Below are 26,907 nucleotides of genomic sequence, written 5' to 3'. Positions count from 1 at the left end.
TGACTGTTCATTATTGAAAAATCACAGCCTTTTGATTATGTCAGGTTCTTATAAATGTGTTCAAATGCTTCCCACAGCAACATCAATAGCGTACATAATTATTATCCAAAAGCATTAGGGATCAAGATTGTATTTGGCATTTCATGAGCTGCTCTGGGAGTAGTTCTTCTTTAGTATGACAGGCTGAGCACAGATTTATATGATAAACACCATAGATTATTATGAGTGTCTTAAATCTGTCACACTCTCTTCTTGTCATTCATAGATATCTCCTGTATCAACGTGCTTTGATCAAATCAACTAAGACGAGCTCATTTCATCATCCAAAACAGTAACAAGAGTGTAAGAGAAATATGACCCATTTTAATATCGGAGGATTAGATCTGGTGATACTTTACATTTATTCACAAAAAATAGTTCCCATTTTTTCATAGACATTTGGGATTATTTGAATAGCTTGATGATTTACAAATCATTATTTCATTGTTAGACGGGTATGTTCATAGTTTCAATACAATATTTAGTAGCAATATTCAGATCGACACAAAATGCATTTTCGCACTGACGGGCAAGAACTACTAATTTTTTCCAGTTGTTATATGGATGGATCCAAAAACCTCTATGAGGCGGCTCTAGTGGCAACACTAAAGTCAGAGGCAAAGATGTATGTTAATTACAATCACTTGAAATATCGATATTGTTTATTTCGTATCTACCAGGTTTCTCATCCCGACCTCCTGTTTCACAGACTTCTTCTGAGATTGCATAGACTGAGGATAGTGTAAAGCACTGCCATGTTTAGCGACCGGAAGTGGGCAATAACTTGTGTTTTGTGGGTCACCAATTGCAGATTGTCCAATCTTAGATTAAAAAAAACCCACATTGCACACATTTTGTGATATTGTATTGTCCGACTGATGCCAATGAAAAACCTAAAACAGTGGCACATTGACATTAACAGTGTCTGCAGCTAAACTGGTAGAGTAAAAAAGTCTTTTTGGGAATGAAAATCTCTTCATTCACTGGCCCAATGAGGCTCTACAAGATATGTTTTAGCCTGTGTCATACACTAGATTTAATGGATTTGTTTTATGTAATCTGTAGTTACTAACGGTGAAGAAGAATGATTCAGTGGACAGTGAGTTGTTTATTTATCTCTGACCTTAACTCACTCCTACAAATTGAAGAGGTGTTTTGGATTAGACCTCCATTATTATACTTTTTTTTTTTTTTTTTTTTTTAAATGGGCCTGCACATAAAAGACAGCACTTACAGCAGCTTATGTTGAAGAAAAAAAAAAAACATTAGAGTGCTCTAGTACTTTGTTTTGTAAAGGTGAATAGGACTCTTTTGTTGAGTGCAAAAGAAAAAAGAACATTACATTCTCTGTGTTGCCACATCCTTGGCATGCAGTTTACATTTCCTTTAATTCCACAACAATAAATCAAATGAGAAAACAGAAATAGCTGTATTGAATTTCTAAAAACGAGTGTTGGATCCAGGCGGGGCTGACCGCAGGTGTGGGTCAGAAGGGGAGTCCTCAGTGTTTGCGCAGGGGTCAGGCAGCGGGGGACAGATGTGCCACAGAGGTCACAGCAGACAGTGGATCATAAATATGGGAGACAGGTTGATCTGGCCTATGACAAGGAAAGGGCGGCTGTACTGTAATGGGTGATAAATGTCAGAGGCTCCCTACAGCCTCAGATGAGCGATTGTTAAGTGTCTTGCCTGGGCCGCTGAAGCCTCGAGTCAGACTGACAAGCAGTAGAGGCAACATTTACGTGGAGAGAGTGGCTTGTTTGGATGACACCCCCTCCCTCCCACCCCCCCCACCCCCGACTCCCCTTTCACTGTCGCCATAGGCAAAACGAGAGAGGTGATTAATCAGGCTGTTAGCATGTTTGATGGAGAGTCGAGGAGAAAAGGAATCCGAGTGCAGAGAGGAGGGCGCGGAAGGTAACCGAACGAAGAGAAGAGCTCTGCCGCTCTGATTCATCAGGGGTTACCGATCCACTGAGGAGCAATAATTTTTAAAGTAACAGGCCTTGATTGCAATAATGTCCCCATAGCAACCATTATCTTTAATGACTATTATTACTGCTGTCGTAAAATGGAGACAGGAGTAAGTCTTGTTAAAATATAGGATTACTTGAGTGTACCTTTTAATGTCTTCCTGGATCAAAAAATAGCTTTTAATATCTCGCTACTTCAAAAGATGAATGGGTAAGAGGCACAATTTGATATTTACATTTATGAGTTAAACAGCATATATGAATAGCAATGTGTGTATCAAGTTAGCAGACTAACTTAAATATTTGGATTTGCCGCTTGGTAAAGACTGATAATTGTTCTAATGGATTTTAATTTATTTTTTATTATTCTTGTTTATTTTTCAAAACTTGTGCACTTATTAAAGTGAAAAAGCACAAAACGTCCCACTTCATTGGACTATTAATTAATCTGCTGAATAAAACTGCACAGTCGGACTTAATCAAAATATATTTAAAACGATCTACAATAAAAGTAATGTTACTGATGTTTAATGCTGAATCTGTCCGCCTGTGGATGTAATGGCTTTCGATAAACTTCAGGTATGTATCAAGTATGAGACTTACATTTGGAGACTCTGGAGGTTTTCTTCTTAAACTCGCCAGCACCTGAACCACTGCAGCCATCCTCATCGTCGCAATCCCCGCTGTAGCGTCCCTCTGTATCTCCACTTCCTGTTTCAATCTGGTCCAGAGAGCCCAGTTTCGGGATGGACTTTCCCTGCAGCAGCTGGGAATTAAAAGAAACACACACAAAGAATTATATGCATTCATGGGTAAGAAATGTACTCTGTAGCTGCATTGTTCAGCCAAATTGATCAAATGTGTTTTCAGTCTGGATTTAATCCCACAAAGCAACAAGGTTTAAATCAGAATTAAACAGTCTTTGTCACATATTCAATATTCATAACAGGACTCTGTAAACAAGGTCGTTTCATGCTTAGCACAGTATGGAATATATTTCACTAAATTAAGAAGAAAAACTCATAAGCTTTCCAGTCACTTACAGTCCCTTTGTCTTAACAAACACAATAACTTAATTGAACATACCATTCTTGAATTAAAAAAAATAAAAAAAATACATTTATGCTTCACCTAATCTAGTTTGTCTGTCAAAATAAAAATGTTTGTCTTGAATAGAGACAAAGAATGGAGGGAAATAGTTTAGCAGAATTTTTATATATTTTTTTTCATTTAATTTACAATTATCCTGAACACTCCCGGAACAAGACATGACAGTAGGAGTTACATGACAGTCCTCCTTTGTGACTGCAGTGGCCTGCAGGGCAGTTAAACTTTCTGCCGTATTGCTGTGCAGCAGAATCTCAATCAAAGACTTTGTGAACTCGACACCAGGGGAAATGCATACGCTAATTGGCTCATTTAAATTCATGGTGCGTCACTGGAAACAAGAGAGAATGCTTTGTGTTGATCAGAAAGGTAGCGTCTATGCTAATTAGTTGCTGCTGAGTGCAGCGGAGAGACGGAGTCAGGGTTGCTGCCATGGCTGAGCAGAGACATACCAGTGCCTGTCTGCAGTCTCCTGCTGAATGTTGACGGGGAAAAATTGACAGTTGAGGCAATGAAACCTCTCACTTAATATGTGCTCTCCTTTTGATATAGTGCCAGAACTATATTATATTATATACATCTACAAAATAATTAGTTCCTGTGGTGTCTGAGGGTAATTTGAGGTTTCGCTGAATTTTACCTCTTTTTGTGTCATAGTCCAAAAGGCAGAGCACTGCTCGAGGCTTCAGTATGTTGAGATCAAAAACCTTCAGCTTTAACAAATGGTAGCTCTCTGCAATAATTATCTATACAAGAGAAACAATATGCAAAGAGAGCTTCAAGATTTTCCTGTTTATCGTCTGCGCGGACTTGAAAGGTTAAAATGTATAAATGAACGTGTGTGTGTGTGTGTGTGTGTGTGTGTGTAGGAGGGAAAAAAAACAGTTTCCCTTTAAACGTGAACACAAATGAACACAATCGCAAGACCTTTGGTCGAGTCTCAAGTCACAACTTTGTTGAGAAACTTTGATGGAGGAGGAGAATCACTGGAGAGCTGACTTCCCTGCTGTTCTGCTTCGATAAAACCTTGACAACCTGAAACATTTTTCTAACTTGCATATTGTCTCTTTTCTCTGACATGACGTCATGAGTTAGGCTCCATAATAAAGATCTCTGAGTCCACCCTCCCCCCACTACCAAAAAACTGATCTCAAGAACAAACATTCCTCTGCAGTGTGGATCTTCTTTGTTGACTAAAAACTATTTAGATGGGATTAGATGGAACTCCCGGTGTACTGGAAGATATGTTCCTTCATTACAATGACCACAGGCACCGTGTCTCATCTCAAATAGATTTGTACCATCCTGCTGCTGTAAATAACCTCACATCTGAAAATAAAGTGGAAACAACCCTTCTCCATTAGCTGGCAAGACACAGCTACAGCGCTCAAGCTTTTAGAGCAAATAGTTCAGCATGGTATGGTAGGACCATCAGCTTTGGATCTTTTTATGGGTTTTTACAATAACAGCATTGTATATTGCCAAGCAAAACCTTTGATGATATATGGACTTTTATTAGACATCAGAATATGAAAACTAAGCTCATTCAAAGAGAAACTGAATGAATCTATCCATTTGTCCAGCTTCTGCGCCCTTTGGTTTTTTTTTTTTTTTATCTTTTTTTATTGAACTTAAGGTCAGGGGAAGCTGGAGCTCGTCACAGCTGAGTCTAAGTCAAAAGGGAGATAGCACTCCGGAGAGGTAGCCAGTTCAATCCACCACCACCACAGGAATCTTCTCGATGTAACACTCTGCAGCCCAAAGAGTGAAAGTAAACAATTCTGTTAGTATCATTAACTGGTGCTGTGTACACGTCACACAGTAACTGGTGCCACATTTAATTGTCTCTCTTGTATATGGTGTCTTAATATTATCCACAGTGATGTCTTAATGGAGAGTGCTGTGGAGATCAGTTTGATTCACTTATTAAGTGTAGATGAAGCTGCATCAGGAAGTCAAACGCTTTGGCGCGTCACGTTGCTTTGGTCAGTTTGACTCAGTCATTATCAAAGTCTAGTATGGTCAACAGCAAGTGTCCCACTTGTGACCTGACAATCGTCATTGGACTCCCATTTCGAGAAGAAACAGATACTAAACAGCCTAGATAAACTAACCTGTAGACAGCAGCAGACAGCAATTAGTAAGATGAGTTGTTTATTTATGGCCACAAATACATCACAGCTAATGTGGAGACAGGCTAATAGTAATGTTACCGACGATTGTAAATCTTTCATGATGCTGTCAGGAGGACTGATTCGAATCCGGTAAACAGGGGGTTTTGGTCCGAAAGGTTCAGCTAATGTTAATACTAACAGCAGGACAGACAGACTGTAGTTGTTTGTTTTTTTTTTTTTTTTTACAACAAAGAGTTTAACAAACACAGAAACCTTTGTTTTAAATATTTTATAATAGTAATCTGTTACTACCACATTGGCTCACTGACATGTTATTCCCAAAACCAGAAGGTTTGGTCTGACTCCTCCAAAACACTGGATTTTAAAAGCAAACCAAAGTGTGGCGTTTGATTTGTGCAGTAAATGGCAGATGTCTTGAGTTGCATCAAATAGTAGTAATTCATTAATCAAGCCTCATTAGCTAATGATATTTCACAGTTAACTGATTTGTTCCAAAGCCGCGGACACATCCGTTATATCTGACCGAGCCCGTCAATCAGCGCGCTGCTCATTACTTTTGCCTTTCTGGGCCTACAGGAGAATCCCTTCTGTGTTTGACCGTATTGAATGGCTGTACTGCCCTTTCTCTCACACAATGAAGTCAGCCTGGATTGCCAAACTGTGTTACTAGCCTCTCTTCTCTGAATAGCATGGGATTTGTCTAATGCTGGCTGGGAGACAGGTGTTTTGATTCATTCAAACACTGCATAGCCCCCCTTGGGCAAGCCTTTGGCTGCTTCTGCAGCGTGTGGAGAGTCAGTGATGACCACAAAAAACCCCACAAATTATACTGTTCTCAAAACAATACCCATGTAATAAAAACAAAAATTAAAATCCTTCACAGCACACTTTGTAATGATTTCTTGTGTGAATAATGATACCCGAATTGGTTCTTTTCTTTTCTTTTGGAATGATTCTAAAACCAACTAAGTGTCCGTCAATCTTATAAAACTACTTTATCCAAGAGAAGCTGATCCCAGCTTACACTGAGTGACGGACCTGAACAGGTCATCAGTCCATCACAGGGCAAACACACAGAGACAAACAATTAACTTCTCACATTCACTTCTACAGGTAATGTCGAGACAACTATTAGGACGTCTTTGAATTGTCGAATTAAGCCGGAGTACCTGACGCACGCACGCACGCACGCACGCACGCACGCACGCACGCACGCACGCACGCACGCACGCACACACACACACACACAATGAAAAGGCCACTACTACTGCTTGATTATAAATAGTCCTCATTAAAAACATTGATTTGAAAAAAACAAAAAATTAAACAATAAGTTAAACTTTGCTTTGTAAATTGGGAAACTGGTAACTATCCAGTTAAAATTTAATTTATTTGTATAGCACCATTCAGACACAAGGCGGTTTACAGTGCTTTAAGATAATTACCTATTTAAGCAATTTTTCTTCTTTTACTATTTACTCTTCTTGCTGATGTTTTTTTCTCCCATATATATATATATGTATATGTATTTGGAAAATGGCCCAAGGGAGCCCAGACTTACACATAAAACTGATTTAACCCAAATATAACTGGACATTAACTTGAGAGACAGAGAGACTTTTATGCTCGAGTTATCCTTTAGTGTTAATACATCTACTGCAATTCCCATTTTCTCTGCTAATTGGCCGTGGCCACTCTTTATTGTTAATGAAAATTCAAACACTTAAGTCCATCTGTTTCGTTGAAACACATATAATTAGAAGCCATTAATCAAAAACAAGCAAACTCACAGTTTCCGCGTTACAGAGTATAAAACTGGATCAGGAGCCTATTGTTTTAATTAAACGTCTTTTCTACCTTATTGCGCACCTGTTGAATTAATGCCAAGTATAGAAGTGACCGCCACTGTTGGATATAATCTTGTTTACCAGTATACACATGTCTTATGTCAAATGGCACAGGGTTTTTCATGCAACCCTGAACTCCTGATTTTAATTAACTTCCGGTTCACCACTGACGGGTTTTTTTTCTACCAGATTTGATCTCGGCTTAATTATGACACAACATTCATGTGCATGTTAATGATTATTTCTATTTAATTCGACTTTTGTTTGCAGTATGTACGGTATCCTATTGAGACAGTGTGTGTGATATCTAGTAAAACCTTAGAAAAGAAAATACAGTACTGGTTAATTTGGAAAGTGAGTGAAATATATTCAGATTAATATAAGCTCTATATCACACACAGTGATGAATAAATCCTCAAGAATAGATTCATTTCTAAAAAGATCTGAGTGGTGTTTTATTGCAGAGTGTATTTCTGGAACAAATATTACATTTAAGTGGCTAACATAAATTTCCACTCCGTTTTCTCCTGAGTATAACTTCCAGTTTCCAGCCTTAATGCAGCCTCAGCCATCTGATGTACATTAAAAACTTTTAAACTCAACGCTGTACACATCACAAACTTCCTCACAATACCAACTGCTTCCTCCACCAGCGCAGAAAATCACAACAATGACTGCGGTTCGTTAGGCGTCTCAAAAGATCTGGCATGGGAATCGAGGCTTGGCTCAACTTTCATCATGGCACCATAGAGAGTATACTTTGACAGGCTGCATCGCAGTGTATGTGGTTTGGCACATTTGACAGTGCAGGACAAGAAACTGCAGCAGAATACAGTAAAGCCAGCATCAGAAACTTCATTGGCACAGGCTCTCTATGGCGGTATGATATCTTCATTACTCGCTGCATAAGTAAAGCCCAGAGCATCATCAAGGACACCATTCATCCAGCCCACACGCTTCTTTTTTTCCACTCCTCCCATCTGGAAAACCTTATCGAAGCATTAAATCAAACGCCAACAATTTCAGACACCATTTCTCCCCACAGGTAGTCGAAATAATGAATTACCCGCAAACATACAAATATGCACACACGTGGCCATTAAAACTTGGCCCAAATGACACACAGCTTTGAGTTTCTTTTGTAAAGTATGAGGCACACCACTTAAATATTCTGTGTGTTTTTGGAGCCTCTTCTTCTGGCGCAAAGTGAAAATGAGGCAAATGAGTATATATGAGGCAGCATGAGTAATTAGGGTAAATTTGGGGGCAAGTATATGGATTTCTTCAATGCTTGCAAAGTTTAAAACAGTGACAAACACATTGCAATTGTTTTAAGGTAGCATATAGAAAGTAGCTGATCAGTCTAGAAATGTCCACTGGTTTTAAGTTTCCTCTGGGCTTTCAACTCCAATTTGTGACCTCACGCCGTTAAGGTCTACACTTTAGCAGCTTCTACAGTAATGGAACAAGGTGACTGCCATTACTGCATCGTGCAAATGTAAGGGCATCTTCACTACGTTTATCCAACCTGCGCAACAATTGAAGCCACTTTTCGTAACCACAGACTAAAGTAGACAGAGTCCTTAAAATCCTGCACAAAAAACAAATTAAGTCGCGAATGAAATGACTACGTGTCATGACTATTTGAAGAAACAGGTGCACATTCTTAATATGTCATAGGTTTACGGATATAAAAGTTGATGAAAAAATTTTTTTTTATTTATTTAGAAAAACCATCAATACATTCTGCAAAAAATATTACACTGAGCATGGATTGCTGCAACTCCTGAATTATGTTTCATCAGCACAAGACAGGAAAAAAAATGCCCTGGGTATTTTTTCTTGATTTATGCAAAACATTTGACTCAATCAATAATAATATTATCATTTCCCAGCTGAACAGATATTTATTATCGAGTGTTGCCCTCCAATGGTTTATCAATTTTCTAACAAAAAAACAAAACAAAAAAGAACAAAGCACTTCAGTCTTCAAATGGTGTCTCGTTTAATAAACCAATTATTCTCTTTGAGGTTCCACAAGGATCAATCTTTGACATTCATTCATTTTTTTTTTTCTATTTCATAAATCAATGTCTTATCCATGCATTCTTGCCTTTTATTTATTTTTTGTTTTTGCTGATGATACCAGCCATGGCAATGATGATGTACATGGCAATGTTAAGTTTGTTATTATAGCTGTGAATGGTGAATTAGAATGTATTTTTAAATAGTTCTATAACATGCTATCACCAAAAAAAATAAAATAAAAAATCTTTCTCAGAAGAAGGCCAAAAATATTTATTAACTGACCTCAAATTATACCAGTACTACACGACACATACAAAAAGTTTGTCCTCTAATCAACAACTTACTTTGTCCAACAGCTTCCTATTTTCCAACCTGAATTACTTCAACAACTTTCACACTAAACTGCTCACAATTGAGAAGAGATTCCTAACAATGGTTTCTCACTCTAAAAGAAGAATCGTACTTTATTAATCCCCTTGGGGAAAAGACGTGAAAACATTTGCACAGCTCTACAAGACATATTGCCTATTTCTCATTCACGAGCTCAATGTTTTTCCACTCCATGGTTTTGTAAAGCTTTTCAAAATCTCTTGATTTTTTTTCATCAGGCTTCCATTCATATTCAACTAAATTGCAATCTTTACTTATCCTTCCTTCAAGCACCTTGCTATCAATTCAATATCACATTTAGTGGTTGAAAATCTGCAAAGACTTCAAGGAGTTTCTGCTGTCAACATTATCTTACTCAGCCTCCAGAAAGCTACTTAAAAACATCTAATCTTGTCTCGAGTGTTCAAGGGCATTATCGCACATGTAATTGAATATCCCGTTCCCTGTTTTTCATTTTCATGTTGTCTCTGCTTTCACGTTTTCCTTTCAATGTGTTGATTATTCAATGTCTGCACGTGATTTGACAGGTGGAGAACTTTGTAGACGTCCTTTGGGCTTTATTCCCTCCTTCAACTGTTTATTTTTAAATCGCGCTCAATGAATAAACATAGCAGACTGTGACTTCTGAGAGTCTCAGTAATTATAACTGCAAGAAAACTGGGTAATGTGACATTTGGAAGATGAATGAGTAGGTGAGTAGATTATAGACACTGCTATGATTACGATATGATAACAAATCGTATGTCTTTCAGATAACAGAAGAGATCCCATAAATATATATTCGAGGTACTTTTCAAGACTTTAGGTGAAGCTGATGAGTATTACTCTGTTACTGTTAGACTAAACTACTCTTTACTGCCTCAGGAAGTCAGTCCCACTGACAGTAATGCTACATTACTAATATGCTGCTGTTTGTACGTTTCTGTTTCCCCCGCGCTGTCATTAGTTAATAAATTAATTATTCACTTGAAGAACTGATAACATCCAGATTATAAACTATCTCCCGTCAACTAAGTGATGTAACTTCGGCTGAATGTAATGAGGGGAATTAGTCATTGGACTGACTGAGACTGACAGCGAAGCTAATGTGTCACTGCAACACTAGAACAATACAGCTCTGTGCACATTAGATATACAGGTCTACTGAAGAGACACGAAAGCTATGCAGTGGTTACTTGTTTTATGTCAGTGGTTACCAAACCAGTTCGACTGTTTTGTTAAAATACAACCTGATAACTGAAATCAACTATTGCATTTCAGTCATTTGCACAAGAGTCATCATAATAAGTTCTTGGTCATATGACATGCTTTAGTGATCTTTATCAGCTAACCTGGAGACAGTGCTAATTATGTTGCACTCAAACCTGGAGGTGAACGTAAAGGCTTCTTTTTGACAGCTCTTCGTGTTCCAATGCTTCTACATACATTTCTCTCCATCGATCAAATTATCGTGTGTGTCATTTCCGTGTTGCGTGTAGCCTCTACAGAGGGTGTTGTACCATGAAATAGATCATTTCAACAACATCTGTTTAGTCTTCAAACCAAAATTTGTTTCTTACAAGCCAGAGAGTCCATGCATGTTCAGATTGTTGATTATGTTTCATTTCTATTTTCTCTCTCCAGGATGTCATGTGGCAAAATGGCAAAACACGCCTTCACTTTCAAGAGATGAGTCTCGCTGCGTAGGTCTTAAGCTCATTAGTATTCTCCCTGAACATGTTCTCCGTAAATAGAGGGCGGGGAAGAGATCTTACAATGATCGTATTTGCCAGTCAGAGGAGAAAAAGTGTCAGGGTGCGAGTTGGCTCCCAAGACGCAAGCCGTCATTTCCCATCTTCCTCTCCTCCACTGCAACACCGATGGTGTGATTATTAAAGCCAAATACACAGCGAGAGGCAGCGGGTCAGTGATTAAGAGCAGGAATTCAAATATGAAGTGAACTTCACCGTTGTAGCAATCTGGTAAATACAAGAAACAGGCCAGAACGAACAATGAAGTAATTTCCGACAGTCCCCGGTAAATAAAATACTTATTCAGTTCTTGGGAACATTTCTGTTTCTTCAACAGTGGCCATCAGCAGGAAATGTTTCACATTCCAAACAAAGATGTGTGGTATGGCGATGTAGTAGTTGGCATTGTTACCGCAAAGTACGGAGGTCTAGTTTTATATGGAGCACGGTGGTTCTTCCTGTGTCTGAGTGGGTTTTTCTTCAAGCCTGCTGGCTTCACCCCACAGTTCAAAGACATACTTGTTAGGTTAATTGGTGACACTAAACTGGCTCTAGAATCAGTCTGTGAGTGTGTTTGTGTGTGTGTGTGTGTGTGTGTGTGTGTGTGTGTGTGTGTGTGTGTGTGTGTGTGTGTGTGTGTGTGTGTGTGTGTGTGTGTGTGTGTGTGTGTGTGTGTGTGTGTGTGTGTGTGTGTGTGTGTGTGTGTGTGTGTGTGTGTGTGTGTGTGATTGCCTGTCTCCCGGTGTTGGACCTGCAACATGTCCCCCGGGATCAAGCACTGAGTGACTCTGGTCTGAATAAAGATGGTTTGGAAGACGGATGCATGATGTTTAGGATTTATATCTAAAACCTTCTCTCAAGCAGCGAAGCATGAAACCGAGCGATAAAGACCTCGAAGTCAGAAAGTGTTGTGAGATGGGAATTTAAAATTGATTTTTTTTTTTGAGGATATAAAATTGCCAAACCATGCCAGTTCTGCCCTCCAACTATGGTCACTCAATCTTGAACTCTAACTACGGGCTTTCAATTTAATCCAAACTAGTTTTACTCTTACAAGGCCAAATCCTAACATATGTTCACTCACTGCACTTTACTCTTGAAAGTGGCTTCGCTTTACAGTATTATCAAGAGAAACTCAACATTTGCACCCTTGAGCAAACAATTGGCAACAAATGGAAGCAACAAAGTCCTTTAACTGAAAGAGATCAGACTTAAAGTGAGAGGCCGTCTGCCTCCGGTGAGAGGAGGCAGGAGAAACAACCCCACAATAAGACTGCCGGGAGATCAGATAGTGAAGTAGTGCAAACTAAACATATTTCAGATTTAAAATACATGACACTACAGCATCTACTGGACAAATGTTTGCAGTGTAAATTGTCTGATATTAGCTGCCGATGTCAAAACTGTCGCCTCAAAAATCAATATTGACTTTAATAAACCTACGTTACTTCTTATGGTTGAGGCAAAATAACTGCACAAGTGTGTAATTCAAAGGAGAGATAGCTGGTGAAATTTAAATGTATACATTATGCAAATTAAAATATGTTTTTACAACATTCTGCGATAGTGTAGAAGTGAAATGTAACAACAAATGGCTAATTACACATAGAGGCTTATGGCAATGTTGCTCTAATTATGCGTACATGCAATCACTTAAGATGAAGGTATCTTAAGGTATGCAGCTTATAGCAGGATTTGTCTTCGAATGTTTTTTATTCCCTCCTTTTACCGCATGGGGATAAAGATTGACACAATAAGTGTAGGTTGAAAATGGATGATTATGCTGCAGGTTTGAGGATTTGTCTTTAACACTCACCTGCACAGCACTGACATCTGTTACTTTACAGATTCCTGGCTGTACAAACAATAAATAATCAAACAAATGGAATTTGTAACGCACGTATGTTTTGTTAAAAAATAATCATCTGCATTTCTGGAGACCAGGATGGCAGTTATAAATTAAATTGTCTTTGCTCCCTAACCAGACTTTATACCAGTCAGACGTTAGGCTGTGGTATGCAAATGTGAGAGCACAACAAATAAAATGTGAATATATTCTAAGTGTTAATCCTTTGGACTAAAAGGAGAGGGAATATGAATAATTCACAAGCAAAACTGCTGGTCAACCACCACATCAATGGCTGGTAAATAATTCAGCCTGCAGACTGGGTGAGGAGCTGCCTGCCCCTGATTTTGATTGAGAGACACAGGGACAGAGCCTACTTAAAGATTCTTGATGGGTTTTACCACATCAAGAGGAGAGGACAGGCAAAGAGGAGAGGAGCCAACAAATAATTCATAAGAAAGAGCTGCTGATGAGCAAGATGATGAAATCTAGAGTTTGTACACTCAGATTGTGCGATGAGTTTGTCAATAGCTGCATTGCTCTTTAGTGTTTTCCTGCAGTCTCGGCTGCAGAATCGTAATGAGACATTTCCATTTAGTCCAAGAGAAACTGTGAGCCGTTTCTGTACTCGAGTTAGTCAAGGTCAGAGGTGGATAGATGGAAAGAGTAAGAAACGTTTCTGATATGTAGATGAAAAACATGAAAAATCAACATTTGCATGGACCCATCATTCTCATCCTCATAAAAATGCCTAACAGTGATGCCTTTAAAGGTAAAGGAATTTCACCGTTTGCTATCATTCATATTTCACTGTGCAACTTCTTGTCTCTCTCGAGCCTGTCAAACAGGAAACTTTGCCTTCATGCACACATACAGGTGTACGCTAAGGCGAACTCTCAAAATATTAATCAGGAGTACCAAGACTACACTAATTCACAGGAGTAATGTACTGTGTTTTGGGCATGCGTCACTTGTGCACAGTCACCGATGTGCACAAGGGAGAACGTCTGTGCACTCATATATGTAATTGATGTTTCTGCTGGTCATAAACTGAGGTGCCATTAACCTCCCACCACATACACCTACCAACACACTCTGTGCCTCCTCTGTTTGCATTCAATATTCATCCAACGTGCGGAAATTGGAAAACAAAAAAATACCTTCTAAGAATCAACATTTACCACCAGCTGCATTTTAAATCTGAACATGGCCCACATATCCCTCTCAAGCCCTAGTTTCCATCGCAAGCAGCCACATTTGTCAGCGAAACACTTGACTTTTCTTTTTTTTTTTATATATTCTGGGACCTTTTGAGTACAAACAAGAAGCCTTTCTCAGAGCATGTGTTATCAACAGCTTTAAAACAGGAAAAGAATAAAGTGGGACATGTTTTTGAAATTGATGGTAAATGACAATTCAGGTCAAGCATGCAGGCTGGCTTGTGTGCTGCACGACAGCAGTTAATGAGATGCCAATCATAACTATTTGCAAATCAGGTCCCAGTGAGATGATCATGCAAACTAGATTCAAGGACTGTGAACGCACAAGCTGCTAAATGAGTCATACCCGATGTATAATACAAAGATCTACAATTCTGAAACAGAGAATCAGTTGTAAGAGTTCACCTTGCCAGTTTGGCATCTGGTATCAGTATGTTGCATGTTTCCCGTCTCTGAAGCAAAAATAAAAACACTTTAGATGCTCTGTTCACAAATTCACTGAACAAGATCAAACAAATACATGATGTCCAATTATGAAACATCCTTTCAGATTTCATTGAATTCATTTGATTCTAAAAACACTCATTCACACGTTATAGTACATTAAAAATAACTATGCTAAAAACAACCAAGCTAGAATTATACAAACATCTGTTCATGTCATCATGACTCCCAAATGAACGTTACTTTACACGCTGTGATGTGTCAAGAATATCAGTGGCATCTATTGAATCGACTCGCACGGATGCTTTATATCTTATCTGCAATATGTTTGTGTCTCACGTCACAGTGAGTCTCAAACTGAGGCCCATGACCCCATTTGGGCAGCGCCCGAGTTCAAGTCCTGCCTGCCCAGACGTGGTCAGAATTAAATTTGCACTCGTCCAATAAAAGCAAAACAAGACCATTTCTAGACTCCAGAGGAGACTGGGGAAAGTGCCCATTGATTTTTATTGAGGATTCTGCTTTTGTATGTTTGTGAGAGTGTCTGCCAGCATTTGGCTTCACTGTAATGTCTGAAGCATTCTGGGGGAAAACGTCCAGTACGATACTAGTAATCTTGTAAATGCATGTAGTTATGCACATATCTTCAGCAGCACCCACTGGGCATTGCTTCATAACCCCCAGATGAACTGTCACAGACACACAGACACTGCAACATTTTTCGATAGATTACAAATTAATTATGTTGCATTTTTAAACAAGAGCATATCTACTCATAAAATGTTAACTATAAAAACTATCAAAATGGTATTGGCTTCCAAAATGCTGCCAAATACATGGTAATTAATTATTTAAGGAAAGAATACTGCTTGGTCAGTGTGACGGAAAACAGAGTGTAAGTAACGTCACGTCATTTCTTTCAAGACCAACAACTAAATAGAATAATTAATGTTCAAATGAGCCAGACAGATTATTATATTTATCTACGGTAGAGGCAGAACTTTGTGTTTGGATTTTTTTTTATCTACTCCTCAAATCTGCTTTTAAACGCTTCTAAACAGACAAAACAGTTGTTTTAGATTAAACAAGCTGCAGTTATTATCAATGTGGAATAAATATATCTATATTACACACATTCTGCATTTGCAAGAAATAATTAGATGATAATTCCACTATCAGACTTTACTAGGACGTGTTATTGTTGTGGGCTGGAGACATTTACACAATGAAGCTTCTTTATTGGTCTCATTTGTAATGCTCCCTTATGTAATACCTTATCGTGGATCTTATCTTTCCAATTTCTATGACACTATTTTCCAATGTTGAGCAACAGTGAAGAAATGATACGGTGATACATTACATATAAAGACATTGTATTGAGGATCATTTTCACCCAATTATAATTTGGCATAAAATTAATTAAGACATTTATGGGTATTTGCAATATAAATTCATTCAAACAAAACCTTGCAAAAGCTCACAAGGAGCAGCTTACCGATCACTGATCTGGACGGTTACCACTAGCATCAGTTCAGTTTCTATATTTTTATTTCATCTGCATGTGCTGGAGGCAGTGTTGGCAGAGACCCTGAAGATTTGGCAAACAGTACTGGTGCACAAGAGCAAATGTATTTCAACACAAGTGGGTTTCAACTACAGAACCACATTTGTGCTTTTTGAGCAGTCATCACGTTCAACTCGTCTTTTTCTGGCCACGATTTCAAACTCTGAATTGAAAAAAAAAAAAAAAGAAACTTGGAACAGCAGAGTCTTAAAGCTAGAGTGGAAAAACCATCTGGTTGACGATGTCTCTAAAGTTTTGACTAAACTCATGGTCGATGTTTCACTTACAGGTGAAAACGTTTGTTTGCTGCGATCAAATAATACTCTAGTGTCATCACGTGGAACTGACTGGTTAAAAGAAGAAACACCGACGTCCTTTCTCGTTCTGATGAAATATGAAACACTTTCAAGTCTTCAAGCCATTAGACTTTTGTGGAAACCTGTCAGCTGTGACAGGATAGGAATATCATAACTGTTGCACATAAACCGTATCTGATGATCCTCCATCCACCTCCTATACAGCAGGTACACCACACACACACACACACACACACACACACACACACACACACACACACACACACACACACACACACACACACACACACACACACACACACACACACACACACACGACTCTCGGCTAATTAAAGTCACCAAATAAACTCACATGCATGTTTTTGACCTGTGGGAGGACACTGGAGAACTCGGAGAAAAAACAATCATGCACAAGGAGAACACGCCAGCTTCAAACCAGAAAGGTCCTCCGTCTGATTGGAATCCTCAATAATCTTGCCGTGTGGCGGGAGCACGAACCAATACACTGCTGTGTGTCACTATGATATCTGTAAACATTGAACAAGTGAGGAAAAGCAGATAAACTGAGCTCCGTGCCAATATACTGGCCATCAAGGTGGTTTACAAGATTCCTCAGGGTGTCGCATAATGTTAACATGCAGTCAGAAAATACACTAATAATGAGTAACAGCCAGATATTTAAAGTTGAAGTCGTCTTAGAAAATATAAATCCAATTACAGTCATATGAGAGTTTATTTTGTTATTTGCTGGTATTTTTTTCCACCTAAAAAAATTTAATTTTAAAGATGATTAGTTTTCAACGTAAGAAGGCACTGTGTCTTTTTCCCCCTTTGATTAGCACAAAAACTGTCATTTGCTGACATGATGTCTAGTTGTTATCGTGCTATCTATTTTTGTTACCTCGTAGCAATTAGCACCATTTTCAGTTTGCTTGGGGGGGGGGGGGGGGGGGGGGTTAACCGAGAGACAGTTCTACCTACGCCTGTCACTGAGACTTTAGTAAACACCTTTACTGGAAAATCTCAATGCAGGAAAAGCAGGAAGCTTCAATTGTGCTGTTAAAAAGTGCCATACTCGTCTGACATTTTAAAGATTCAATACAGCCATCTTCACCTTGCATATAGATAAAGGTGGAATCCAAACAAGGATGAACTCTGCTGCATTCAGCCGGCTGTCTTACACCTGTCGAACAGAACAGATGATCATTTTAATCAATACAGCTGTTTACACAGCGGACACAACACCTACATGCAAGCTTGTCTTTACATGCAGCAGCATCACTACAACACTGGCGTGAAGTCATTACAACTTACTATCATTTCCCCTCCGATTTCACCTGCTAGAAACTAATCTACTGGATTCTAGATGAAAGAAGCAACAATCACCATCAATACTGTTTTTCTCCTGTGGTCACAACGTTACTGGAACAAAAACAAAAATGCTGAAAGCACTTTGAAAACACTGACCACCATTACCACGGGAACTTCTTTTAAAGAGAAATGACACCCATAATTGCATACAGGGCGAGTTACTTTATTATCAAATGGAAGTTCTGTATTTTTAGAATCTTCCATGAAATGCAACAGCCCTCAGTTTGTTTTTAAACTAGGTTAAGGTTGGATTATGACTGAAAACGCCAAACAAAAGAAAAAAGGATGTTGAGACCCACCTTCAGTTCACCAATGTCGTCTTTTAAACAAATTCTGTAAATGCATTTACATTTCAGTGGATTGACACCAGAGAGATTTGCTTTAAAGGATATACGTGCCAATGAGTCAAGGCTAAATGCACAATGATTCACTGTATTCTTTATATTCAAGCATTAATAATTGACTATTTTCATCAGTAAAATGAAATGTTACTTTGCATAAACTCTTGAAAGAAACGACGCCATCGTTGAATCGTTCCAGAGATTTTTCTGCTATTCGGTTCAATAAAAAGTCCCATTATGATGCCAAAGGTCATTCTGAGCAGAGAGTTTGAGTCGACATATCAGACCGATCTCACTGAGCTTCCCCACACACAAAAGATTTGCCTCTCGAATGAGGGAATAAATACATGATGATGAGCTACAAGTAAAATGTTGCATCCAAACGTCACTTTTCATTACTGCTTGTAATGCCACAAATTACTTCACAAAATCCTTCCAATTAAAGATCAGCAAACCTTTGAGAGAGAGGATATTCAAATAGGTATGAAGTCCATCTGTCCATCTTCTTGTCAAACTCAGTGTTGCAGCCAATCCCCGTCGACTATAAGCAACAGCAGCAAACATCCTGTACAGGTGGCTCATCCATCACAGGGCAAACTGACAATTCTATGGGAAATTTACAGACATCATCGAGCCTCAAAAATGTTTTCCGCTGTGGGAGAAAACACTCATCCACTGGGTAAACATGCAACCCACTTCAAACGGAAAGGAAAGTGTGTAATTTCACTATGATGTGCTAAAACGTACAAACCTTCACAACACTGCAGTGAAAAACTAAAGGAAAGAAAGCTTTTTTCCCCCCCAAGTGAACAAAATGAATTAGAGTACATGAAAAAAACCCACATCTTTTTTAACTGGTGTTTTCTTTTCAGTTTATAATATAATCTAATACTCGTCAACTTATCAAGAAAGGCGAATGGCTTTAAAAACCATCAGACAATCAAAACTAAATTCCGACTTAGAATGCAACATTTTGACTGCACCTCATTTGCAGCCACAGCAGGCAGTTGTATTCAGCAAAAAAAAAAAAAAAACTACAGACACGGTTAGCGACATGCTGGTGAACAGATGGAAGCATTTAACAGCTGAAGACTCAAATATTTTCATTCATTTCGAATGCTCCAAGCCCATTTCAGTGACCGCTGTTAGCTCTTATCAGACCAAGAGATATGGAGGAGTCATATCTCCACCTCCTAGTCAGATCAGCAGACCGTTACTGACAACACATATAAACATTGGAGGTTGCGATAGGCGTTCGAGATCTGTGTGCTGGTGGTAGCGATAAACGCATCATGACATGGCCCAGGGTAAAAGTTGTTATCATTCATCCAAACCAGCGTCCTCACATGAACTTATTTCCCTTTGTACTTTAGAATAGAACAGAATAGAATAGAACAGTATAGAATAGAATAGAATAGAATAGAATAGAATAGAATAGAATAGAATAGAATAGAATAGAATTCTTTAATACTTTATCAATCTCAATATTCCAGCTGAAAGCCGACCACCCTACCAGGGGCCTCCAGTGGGAACCCATTGGCTGTGGGAATTGAACCAGCAAACATCGGCTCCCAGGTCCACTTTTCTAACCTCTCGGTAACCACAGTTACCAAAAAGTTTCCATCAGTGTTTAATACTTGGTTTATTACGTTCAGTTTTGCCCAACTTCCTTATACATACTGTATATGGCGGTAAAATACAAACGCAGCAACCGATTCCAAGAGGCAACATTTAGAGTTAAAGGAAGACTGATGATGAACTATTCAACGCGTAGATTGTATCTGCTGGGTAGGTGACTCAGAAAGGGTTTGCAAGGGGATATTGTTAAATTGACATCACAAAATGATGTTATTTCTCCTGATATTGCTTGTTGCGGAATCAATTTGTGCAACGTGAAATATACAAATGTTTTTTCGGCAGATGCAGATTTCTATCCGTCTGTGTCAAACGGGGAATTAGTATTGATCTCTTTGATTGATGGGGGACACACAGGACTTTATTAGGAATCAATGAGTGAGTCACTAACTGTTGATCGAGTCGAGGTAGCATTTGCAACAACCCCCTTTCTAAATGTCTAAGTCTTGATTGTAACATGATTCAACGTCTCACACATGTATACGTACACAAAATACATTTCTTTGAACATTGGAAGCATGACATTAAAAAAAAAAAAAGTATTTGATTAGCTGCTCTGTGTGTTAATAGTTTAATTCAGAGGTTACCGAAGAGCATGAAGGTCAACAGGAGCAGGTCTGAAGGTAATGAGATTAATCGAAACACTAAATGACCAAAGTGCATATGAACTGAAAGTATAGTGAATAAAAATAAAATCAGGTGAGAGTGTGCAAAAATATATTGAGCGAAATGATTCCGTCCATGTTCTCAGCAGATTACTTATGATCTGAGCTGAGCCGTGCTGAGCTTATAATCATAATCTGTTTCATGGTATTTACAGTAGCTCACATGCAGTAGATAAAATAAATTCTCAGAATCCAAGCTCAGGAAACAGACTAAAAAAAGTAAAAGTAAATAAAACCACATGCATAATGAAGAGGCTGGATAAAACACACACAAAAAGGCAAAAAAACACGGTGAATGTCAATGAGGCGGATCAGGGGCTCGCAAATGGTTATGATATAGATTTATGTGTGCTGACATCCCACAGATGGTGTGAATTAGTCAGGGAGGGGGGGGTGCCAGCATGAGGTCAAGAGAGATGACCTGGCCCTCAGCCTGCCACTTGGGAAACCAAAGCAACAGACATGTGAAGCTGCTGCTGCTGCTGCTGCTGCTGCTGCTGCTGCTGCTGCTATTAAAGCTACAGAGGAGAAAGTGCTCCAGTAAACTGCTCTAATCTCATCATCCTGAGAGATAAACAGCAATGAAAAGAGCCCCAGCAGCTCAAACGTGCATAAAAGCAGACTCCATGATAGAAACGCTACATTGATTTTGACAAAGAGCAAAAAAAAAATGTAAATATGAAGACACACAAACCAGATCAAATGGATTTCTAAATGTGTAATGATTGATTTTATTTTTTAATTTTTTTTCATTCTTTGCCCTGAAATGGTTTTGCATTGGAGACTAGTTTTCTATGAGCCGCCACTTACCGGTAAAATGAAAGATGATATAAATAAATAGTTTGTTGAGAATTAAAGAAAAAGAGTAACGAGTTTCAGCTTCACAAGCAGCTGACAAGAGATTCCTAATGTTGCACTTACTAAAACCGAAGTGCAGGGAGTTAGCGGAGTGCCCCAGGAGACAATTACCATATATTTGGCAGAATGAGAGGAAGAAACTGTAGAAAGTGAAGGATCCACATCTAACTTATATCATTCTCAGTGAGTATGTAGGATGGATGAAGGTGGTCTCACCTGATTGATGTGCTTCAGTTTATCAATAATCTGATTAATTACAGGATCGGCTCCCTTGACTTTGACTTCAGGATTGGCACTCTGAGCTTTGATCCCGTTGCCGACCACACGGAGGGTGTAGCTGTGAACGACGAGCAGAGGACAGACAGAGAAGTTTCATTAATCCTCCTATTTCAGGTCTGAAAAAAGAATTCAAGTTACAGGCACACAGTGAAGACATTTACTTAAACATTATACCTATTTGTGGGGGGGTAAGAGCATTTTTAAATACTTCTACTACAGTTCATAGCACATTATAAATATCACTTTACATTATCACTTTCACTAATGCTCACTTAAAGAAAACACTTGGATAATATCATAACATTATCTAATAATATCACGAGGAGAAGCGAGCAACAGCAAGGTGTCATGCTCCATGCACGTTTGTTTCACAGCTTTCATTCTCATGATGGATCTTCTGTATAATTCAACAGCCTGTTATCAATTTTGAAACAGAATATTTCTGAATTTACTCGATGTTGTTGTGCACATATTTATTGTATGTAACTGTTTGTGATTACCTGGAGTCCCAGGTTTTCTTTAATTACTCTGCAATGTCAGTTGCAGGTGAACTATTTTACTCTAGAGGAGCATTCATTCATTCACAACGACTGTGTTGCCCATCATTGAGAATTATTATATTTCAGTTTTTGTATTTTGACTTCAACGGCCTGGATACAACCGGAAAATTGTGAAACACACCCTGAGTGTGTCACAATATCAAACTCAGAGGACTCGCACTGAATTCAATTCAATTTATTATCTAGTCTTTCGCCGAGAAGCAATAATAAAAGATGATGAATTATTCCAACCTCAAGGAAAAGTGATGGCATACATCATCTGTAGGAATACTGGGGGGATAATGTGAGATTTGCGACGTGGAGGAAACATGATTCACAGCACGTGAACGTGTGTCTCTGCAGCGAGGCAGAAACCACATGTGTAGTTAATGAAAGCTATACACTTAAGTCCTTCGTAATATCTCCTACAAATAAAACCATGAAACAATGATGTGAGTACAGTAAACTGTACACAAACTTATTAGATGCGCCCAAACGTTTCAATACACAGCATTAATCTTTGTTTTGAGAGCAGTTCATTGTTGTTATAGCGTGGTAATGGTCTGCGGTTCACGTCAAGGACTCCTCACTCTTTAGTCTCTGTGCAGTCTGTCAGCTGTAATGACTCTGACCATGGCAGCAAGCGATTGAACACAATTCATTCACATCTCAATCTCGGGCATATCGTTTAATCACACCAGTAGATCAAGGTAAAGTCACTGATTGTGTATGCTGCACGTGTGTGTGTTTGCAGCAGTTCTGGCGAAAGGGCAGATGAAGAAGACCACCGAGGTTTTGGCTGGGGGGTCATTTTAAAATAGATTATGTGAATTTGGAAGACGAATAGTAAAATATGAGGACAATTATTCTCTAAAATAAGGTGCTTTGTGGAAAATAACAAAAATGTGAGTATGATCATGAAGCAACACACGGTCAAAGCCAAAAAATAACTATGAATGCATAAAAATCATGTTGCGTCAGAGTCTAATTTATTTAAAAGGAAAGGGAAGTGGTAGAATTCAAATTTAGTCAGTATGTCTCAGTCCTTGAGATGTAATTCTGACATTAATATCCTGCAAATCCAAGCTCCCAAATGTGGTTAGTTTTACAGAAATCCAGCTGCCACTGCAATTCCTTTTTCACTCGTTATCAGCGCTTTAGCCTGTTATCGCCAATATTTTCCTTATTAGGTTCTTTCTTGTCTTTTAGTGGCCTCTGTCCTCTTCGTCTCCGCTGTAGCTCTGATGTCTTTCTTTCGGCATAAAATGTAAAACTAAACTCAACATCTAAAAGCTGTATTATTTTTTTTTGTGCATCAGTACTTTGGAGAACAGTCCCAGACGGCCAAAGTTATATACATAAATGTGAAATTGTTTGGTAGCTTGAGATAGTGGTGTCAATCAAAGTCAACATAAAAATGTATGTCTAAAAGCTTTATTAGCTCATTTAAATTGTATTCAAATATTTTTCATTGAGTCAAATCTTTTTCCCATTTGACATGGATTTTTTGATAGAAATGTTACCAGAAAGAAAATATATAGATATGTACTAAAATACACAGTGTTGGAGTGGTCGGCACTCTCACCTCTCACGGCTGGACCTTTCTGTGTGGAGTGTGCATGCTCCCCCTCTCACTGAGTCTATGCAAATGGGGGAGTGCGGTGACCGGGGGTCGTTAACTAGTCTTCGATCATAAAACATACAATCCCAATCCTTACTTTAAAGGGTTTTTTTTGTTTGCGCCTTTCACATTTGGTATTTTAACGGTCTTTAATTTCCATTCACCCATCTCTTATACTGCTTGATGTAACTCAACACTGTATTTGGCACTTAATTAAATACAAATGAAAATAACATTACAACAATCAGGTTTTATGAAAGGATGATTGAGGGGTTTTTTTATTTCTTTTTTTCCCCTATTTCAAGTTAGCGAATCTGTTTGGGTTCAGTAAAATGTATTAAAACCAACTTTAAAGTGTAAAACTGAGCAAAATCACACAATTTATAAATATGTGATCCATTCTACATTATTGCAAGGGTTTACTGAGTATTAAGGTCAAATTATTTACAAATATAGATTCTTTATTGCTATCATACAACAAAATAAAAGTGCTATCTAGTCAGTACATCATACACAGTAAAACTGAAATATCAAAATAACTAAAACTATTTAGAAAATAGATAGAAGCCTAAAAAAAAAGTAGATAAAACAATTCAGATTGCAAAAACATAATAAATTGTGAAAACTACATAAACTAACAATATTGCCCCTTTACGACTTACTTCTGTGTATGAAATGTAAAGAAATGAGGAAGTTATCAAATATGGCATATCTCCTGATAAAAGGTGGTAGGGGCACTAAACTCCAGCTAAAAACACAGAATACAACCTGGGAAATATCCAGTCCATCACAGGGCAAACACTGACAAACAGGCAACCCAGACTCAAACAGAGATATTCTTGCTGTTTAAACATTGAATTGTGTTACTTTACAGGTTGTAATTTCTGCTCAACTACATATAAACACTGTCACTAAGTGTTGAAATGTTTTTTTAAATCACAAGTAGGATCGTGGGTTAACGATTCCTCAAACACAGCAAGGCAGTAACATTTCATAAAATATGTAGATGCTCTGTTTTGATCAAACCACGTTTGAGACATCCTGCAGACTCATCTGCTGCATGAAGGTTTCAGCCTGGTTATTTCAGAACAAGTTCCCAGGTCCTTGGATTTATTTTTATTTTTTTCTTTAGGGATGTCGTGATTTCTTTGAATAACTTGGCTTTTTGTGTGCATGGAAACCTACAAGCACAAGTGCGAAAGTCAAGGTCCTGTTTGCTCGATGCAGTAGCTGCCTGCGGCTGGATTCTGATGTGTTGCAGCCAAACTGCACCTGAACTGTGTACACCGAAGCTGTGATCCACCTGCTTCCAGATTTGCTTAATCCCAGAACACACCTGCAAAGATTGAGATTTCTGTTGCGTTGTCTATAAATTGTTCAAGGTTCCCCTGTTCAAGAAATAAAGTAGGAGAAATCAATATTAAAGAAAGATTACTTGCGCATTGTAGCCTTTGATAAGCACATAAAATCCACCTCTTCCTGACCTTTCCTGCTGTCTTTTCCCCCTCTCTATCCGTACAGTATGATTGACAGCATATTGAGGTGATTACATCAAAGCCATCTGCGGACAGTTCCACACAATCAAAAAATGTACGGACAAGTTTGGAAAGCTTGTCGGCCATAACTTGGATCGGTTTTACGTCGTGAAACAATCAAATGCATGCATCTATATGGAAGCTGTGAAATGTGAAAAACATATATAAAATAATAATAGCTTTCCTTGCAAACAGCCGTGCATGCATTTATATTCAGGAAACTCATCTTACGTTCAATAGGAACTTCATTACAATACGTCATTGGGATCTATAACTTGAAATGCACCAATCTCTTGTAAGATGCAGCAGGTCTTCAAATGCAACACAAAGACTCTCGAGGGGTTGTAACGCTGGAAAACAAGGTCCTGCTCCTCAAAAGGTTCCACAGGTAAAAAAAATAAATAAGTAACATTGATCATAGTCATCATATATTCTTTAGGGTGAATATAAAATATACAGTAGCATCAAGCAGGAGGATATCAAACAGCTGAGTGATTGCATGTGTCTCTGTGGACCAGCAGCAGGATCCTATAATCCATATCGTTCTCCCCACAGGGACGCTTGGTTTGCATCTCATCTCTACTCACACTACTGTGTTCAGCCCTAGATTGAAAATTTCAATCATTTTATTCATGGCTCTTATCCCGATCTCATTCAACTACAGTGTACGGTAAGTGCAAAACATTCACGTCTGGAACAAAGAAATCTAAGACCTCTTTAGCTTTACTCCCAGACTCCAGGATTGGCACGTCAGAATAATTTACTCTGATCACAGCACACGAGGAGCAGGACTTTTCTCCACACAGCGCCAGCACAGCGTACTGTAACATAATGGTCATGCTATCGTGCCTGATTAGACGCTTGCCTTTGCACAGTCCATGTCTAATATCTGGGTCTTAACCGTATCACTTTAATTAGGACTGTGATGAAAAATTAGATGAGAGTCTGGCTGAATGTAACTGTCATATTTTGATGAAAGTATAATTTTGGAGAGGGGGTGACGTTTTGCTGAATGGCCTTGAGAGCCTAATGCATTCGCAAAACAAACACAAATTAAGTGGAGAGGAATATTTTTCACAATGAGAAAGAGTTCTAAAGTAAAGTTCCCAGCTCTCCATGAACTGAGAAAGAATTGTCAAGTTCATTTAATGGCGTCTAAAATAGCTCTACATGTAATGTGCAACTTCCAAACAACATGCTTCTCCAGAGTGTTCTACCAATATTCCGAAAGTGTTAAAATCCTGAAAATGTGTAACTTTACTCAATACAACAGAATATTTAATTATGTTGAGAGTTGAGATGTATCTGTGATATATGGAGGAGAGACGATAGCTATTTCTTTAAAAAAGGATGCAGCTGCATGGCAGGCAGAGAAAGGCCAATGAGGAGGTCAATGGATGCAGTGAGGGAGCATGTGTAGGCG

At 38.5% G+C, this 26,907-nt stretch overlaps 1 protein-coding gene across 1 annotated transcript in view; it reads right to left on the bottom strand.

The window, feature by feature from the left end:
• gpc5a (glypican 5a) overlaps positions 1-26,907 on the bottom strand; it is a 139,554-nt gene that overhangs the window by 52,466 nt on the left and 60,181 nt on the right. Inside the window, exons 7-8 of the mRNA XM_080491254.1 lie at positions 21,727-21,847; positions 2,616-2,778 (exon numbers count right to left, since the gene is read on the bottom strand). Of these exons, the coding sequence (XP_080347380.1) occupies positions 2,616-2,778; positions 21,727-21,847 (284 nt within the window). The remainder of the gene's footprint in view (positions 1-2,615; positions 2,779-21,726; positions 21,848-26,907) is intronic.

Source organism: Lipophrys pholis (genome assembly GCF_963383615.2).
Source record: "Lipophrys pholis genome assembly, chromosome: 2".
Classification (NCBI taxonomy): Eukaryota; Metazoa; Chordata; class Actinopteri; order Blenniiformes; family Blenniidae; genus Lipophrys; species Lipophrys pholis.
Note: the sequence above shows the minus strand (reverse complement) of the source record. Positions and strands in the feature narration are given on the sequence as shown.